The 5000-nt window shown below is 41.9% G+C and overlaps 1 protein-coding gene across 1 annotated transcript in view; it reads left to right on the top strand.

Annotated features, from left to right (window-relative positions):
• The window catches only part of LOC138039802 (pyroglutamylated RF-amide peptide receptor-like), a 35757-nt gene extending 32211 nt beyond the window's left edge, over positions 1-3546 (top strand). Inside the window, exons 3-4 of the mRNA XM_068885645.1 lie at positions 1915-2169; positions 3193-3546. Coding sequence (XP_068741746.1) covers positions 1915-2169; positions 3193-3546 — 609 coding nt within the window. The remainder of the gene's footprint in view (positions 1-1914; positions 2170-3192) is intronic.
• Positions 3547-5000: the final 1454 nt, after the last annotated feature.

The following is a 5000-nucleotide window of genomic DNA, read 5'->3' as shown; positions in this document are numbered from 1 at the left end:
AACTGCGAGGATCATTTCATATCCGCAGTTCAGTGTATAATTCATTTCATATATCATTTCCTTCAATGATTCATTCCTCACGGGAAAGTTAGAACCCACAAATGGCCAGCTCCCAACGTCAGTGACTTCATAGCTCAGTTGGTTAGAGCGTCGCACCAGTATCGCGAGGTCACGGGCTCAAACCCCGTTGAAGTCCTGAAGTTTTCAGACTTCTCTACGCAATTGCTAAAAATTGCGTCCATAACTGCGAGAATTATAGCTGTACTTGATTAGACCTTCCTCGAATAAAGTGTTTGAATTTTTGTTTAACGTATCGAGGCTAGTCGAGGCTAGAATGAGTTTTTTTGAATAAAAGATGAACTTATTTTTCCGTCATTGTGAAAGAGGCCTATAGTAGCACACGCCTTGGTACCTCATGTATCTTTTAATATAGGGTATCCAGTATTATGAATACATCTAAATACCCTATCTTTGGCTACCTTTAAGGAATACATAAAGTACCTATAAGCACAAGAGCGAAACAACAAAGTGGCGGCGAGTTAAGAGCGAATGTCACGCAGTAACGTGCATGCTGTAACAAACAAAGCCATCGATTTTTTGTTTTACCAACCAGGTGGGATGCTGAACTGGTGACACCACTGCTTTTTATCGTCAATCAGAGTGTCGACAGAAAAGCTCCCTCTCAAACATGGTTTGATGCTACTCTTGTTTGACGAACACTAAATGTAAATTAAAAAACCCAACATTTCGACATTGTCTTGATGAGAGTTGCTCCAAGGCTAAAACCTGAGTCGTTTTGTACTAATTGATTAAAAGATTTGAGATAAACGCCCCTTAAACGGGAAGGGGGGGGGGGGGGGGGGCGTGGGTGAAATTAATGTACCAAGGTTCTATTCTTCGTAGACAGCCCCATTTAACAGTGTTGACATCAATCAGTGAGTATAGAAGGACTCTTGCTTCAGCCGTAAATCACCCCTGATAAAGACAACGGCACGAGGGTCGATACCAGGGTTAAGGGGGGGTGTAGCATCAACTTTGTATTCTTCAAGCCAAGTTAACAAACAATAACCAATAGCGTGGTTAGAGACAAACGAGGGTACGCAGAGAAGAGACAAATTAGGGTACGCATACTTAATTAGCTCGGTCTCGGTTTTCATCACTACGTTCACTCATTGCGTTATCGTGAGGCCGTCTTGAGGCGTACCCGATGCTTGACACGCTCCACTTTACCGACCACCCTGCATCTGGTCAGCTCTCCTCGTTTTCCACACCCTGACCAGTGTAGTCGCCGTTAATGTGAATGGTCTTTCTATTATAGGTTCATGCCTCAAAAGAGCCGGATTATGGGAGAGAACACAACTTTTTTTCAATCTAAATTTTGCCTGTGGTCATGATGCGCGACTATTTTAAGGTTTATTGGTTATCATTGGCTGCGCGACCAAGGGCACGAGGCCAAAATAACTTTAACAGCATGGCGCGGAGCTTAAAATAGATTCAAAAAACTTTCATGGGGCATGGAGATGTGTTGTCTCTCTTCTTGCGCATGCACGCATTGGTTCACTCACACACAATCTCGACCTCAGAGCTCTTCTCTTGACTGAGGGAGAGAAGAGATCTGGGGAACCCTGAAGCAAAGTGTGTTCTCATTGGTTTTCGTGAAGAACAATCAAAAGCGTCTCTAATTAGTGCATTCATGTTAGCACGAGGAGTGAGTAGGCGTAGTAAGGTTCAAATAGCCAATTTTTGGCTACAAGAACCCTACGGTACATGTTTTCCTAGATAGAGTTTCCCAGAGCCTTGTGTCGATCCAAGGCTCTGGTGACGAGAATGCGCTCACACAATGAGCAGGCAGCTCATCATTCATCATCCTCTCTGAGAGTGGAAAAATCTCTCCTCTCCCTTCTGTTATTTCAGGTGCTTATTCCATGTTCCTGGATTTTTGGAGTGGTGATGTGTTTGCCAGGTTTTATAGTCAAGAATTTTGATCCAAAAGCAACTTTCTGTATCAGAGGATACCCCGAAAAATGGATGGGCAAAACCTATACTATGCTTTGGTGTCTGCTATTGGCGTTTTTTCCGGTTGTGATAATGGCCGTTCTTTACTTTAGAGTCGTTTACACTTTGTGGTTTCATCGCCCAGAGCACAGTGCCTTCGACAATCGGCAGCAGGTAAGGTTAGATTAGGAAGAGACTGAAGTGTCACACTTCCAGCAGAGTCAGTCAAGCAATGTGCCGTTTGAGTCCAATGCGTTTCGTCAAGCAGTCGAGAGAAACTACCGAAGGAGTCAATTGGCCGTTTCTCCCGACTGCGTGACAAAAAAATGATTGATTCAAAACCGCACAGAATTCGAACCTGTTACTTCTTACTCGTCATTATTTTAGAAAACTTGGCCGTAGAGATTTTGTTCCTGCTTGTTCATCTTTTAAACACCACAGGTCAGGTTAGGATTAATTTTGGTTATTATATATTTATGAAAGTCAAGTAGACTATTGCCGCACGACTGATAATACAACGCGGAAATGTATTTTTTAACGATATTGCGGCTGGCCAATACCAGTCTTCATTAGCTTTATTTGGAGTTCTAACGAATTTACAGAATATATATACACATGTTATGAAGTAATTAAAGAAGATTTCAAATGATAACTTAACGTGATATAGCTACTCGATAAACGAACCAAAATGCAAAAGAATAAAATGCTGTTGAAACACAATATACTAACGAGATCGTTAAATTCACTGTAAATTATCCGTCAAGTTTGTAGGTACCGTGATGATGAAAAGCTAAGCGTCACGGGCATACTGAGCAGTGGCGAAACATCGCGCCAGTAAAGAGGTCAATCCGACTTGCTAAAGGTTGACGTAAACTGAAAAAACAACGGAGGCTAAGACGTCAACGTAAATTTACATTTAACACGTAAATATCGTAAGAGGAGTAGAAAATAAGTGTCTTATGCAACTATAGGTTTCAAGTATAATGCGCCCGTGGGGAAAGATGATGGGCTACAATTTGCTGGGCTCTAATTTTATTCCATTGAATTTGTATGTCCAGCAGACCAGCGAGCCATACTCAATGAGTAGGTCCAAAGCCTGCCTAGGAAATGAAGAGAAGAAAGAAAAATAGTCCTCGAGTCTCCATTTATGATCGGATAGATTTAAATATGTTTTCAAAAACCTATTTTGATCAGCAGGGAGTGTTGAAAGTACGGAAGCGAGTCACCCTCATGGTCGTCACAGTTAGTGTTATATTCGCGGTGTGTTGGATATCTGGAGCTATTACCTATTTGGTGGCTATCTTTTCGCCCACGTTCGGCCCTGGTGATGTTGCATATGTCACGCAATCTACAGTGGTCATGTTTAATTCTGCTGTCAACCCAATTGTGTATGCCTTGATCAATCAACAGTTCATCCAAAAGATCAAGTACATGATGTGCTGTAGATGTCGCCCTAAGATACACCCCATTAGGAAAGAGCGGAAAATGGAAGATATCGATCTCAGCAAGATAGTACAGCCAATTCCGGAAAAAGAGGAAACCCCCTTGTAACAGAATTTGGTAAAATTGACACCATCGCCAGAAATTTGACAAAAATGTGACCAGAGCAATTTACAACCTCGCTCCCAAAAGGCCCCATCCTAAACGAACGGAAACGAAACAATTTTGTGCTGTAATGAGCATGGGTATATTGGGTGGAACTTTAGAAGTTTCGAGGATACCCAGAGAAAAGTCCAGACTGGTCGTTTTGTTTCGTCTTCTATCATAGCAGGTGTCATGGACCAACGACCAGGGCAACGGATTTATTAAAACTTCCTGTTTGCCCTGTTTATGAATACGTTAACTTAGTAATATCACAACACTGTGACGATTGTTTATCCTTGCTGGACAAGCGTATCAGGACAGATGTACCCTTAATTGACTTTTCACAAGCCTTTGACTCAGTTTCCCACCAGAGACTCCTACTCTGGCAAAGTGCACATGACTCGAAATTTCATCACCAGCTTTTATTTCATATCCTTAAAATTCAGGCTTTGCTTGATGGGATTTCGTTATTAGAAACTTTCTACAAATGTCCGAAGTGAGTTTTTTCACAGCACGAACTTCGGCATTTTGGCCAAAAAATTGCGACATTTCCCACGCGACCAAAAAGGTCTTCATGACGTCATCAGTTGTGTTAGACAAAGAGTCTGCGGAAAATATTGCGTGCGTAGCGGCCCTGGGCTAGTCAGCTGCAAAAATCCCAGCTTGACCCCAGGTATATCAATTGATCTTCTTCCTACAAAGGAGGCTTGAAGAAATAAATGGACGAAATTTGTCCAAAAACACCGGCCCGGTTTCAAACCCACCCGGCAAACCTACGAAGACTTCGATCCGGTGCTGTGTTTTGCAAGAACGGTCGAACTAGCTGATATGTCAGGGGTGTGAAGATTTAAGAAACGAACTTTCTCAACCATAGACCTAGTAAGAAGAAAGAAAGATCAACCAGTGATTGCAACAGATCGAGTGCGAAAGGAAGGTGCAGTGTGAATTAATATGCTCGCACGGGTGAGCCGATGCTCTCGATCGACCACTTCGTTCTATGCCATATAGTTCCAAATCAGATGGTTTCACTTCTACAATGACAATGAATAACGACTTCCTCAATGTTTTTCGGATATCAATTTATTGAAATGCACTGAGCGCGTTTAGTGAATTTAAATCGACTGACAATCCAAGTCCCAAGCCTGCCTACAGATCGTTTTCACTGTCACGCCATAAAAAATAAATTTGAAGCCGTACAAACGTTAAATGTTGTAGAAAACGAATGCATAAACAACCTAAGCAAGTGTGCTTACTTTCACTTGCGAGACAGTACACATGAGTTTGAAACACCTAATATACTTGAAACGTTCAAACTGCGGAGAATCATAACGAAAGACATATTACATTTCCAATCACAACAGATTTCATTGTTTTGTGTCACGCAAGTGACAATAAGGAAATTCAGAATGCTGCATTTTCAA

The sequence above is a fragment of the Montipora capricornis genome, chromosome 3 (genome assembly GCF_036669925.1).
Source record: "Montipora capricornis isolate CH-2021 chromosome 3, ASM3666992v2, whole genome shotgun sequence".
NCBI classification, from domain to species: Eukaryota; Metazoa; Cnidaria; class Anthozoa; order Scleractinia; family Acroporidae; genus Montipora; species Montipora capricornis.
This window is presented reverse-complemented; position numbering and strand designations above follow the sequence as displayed.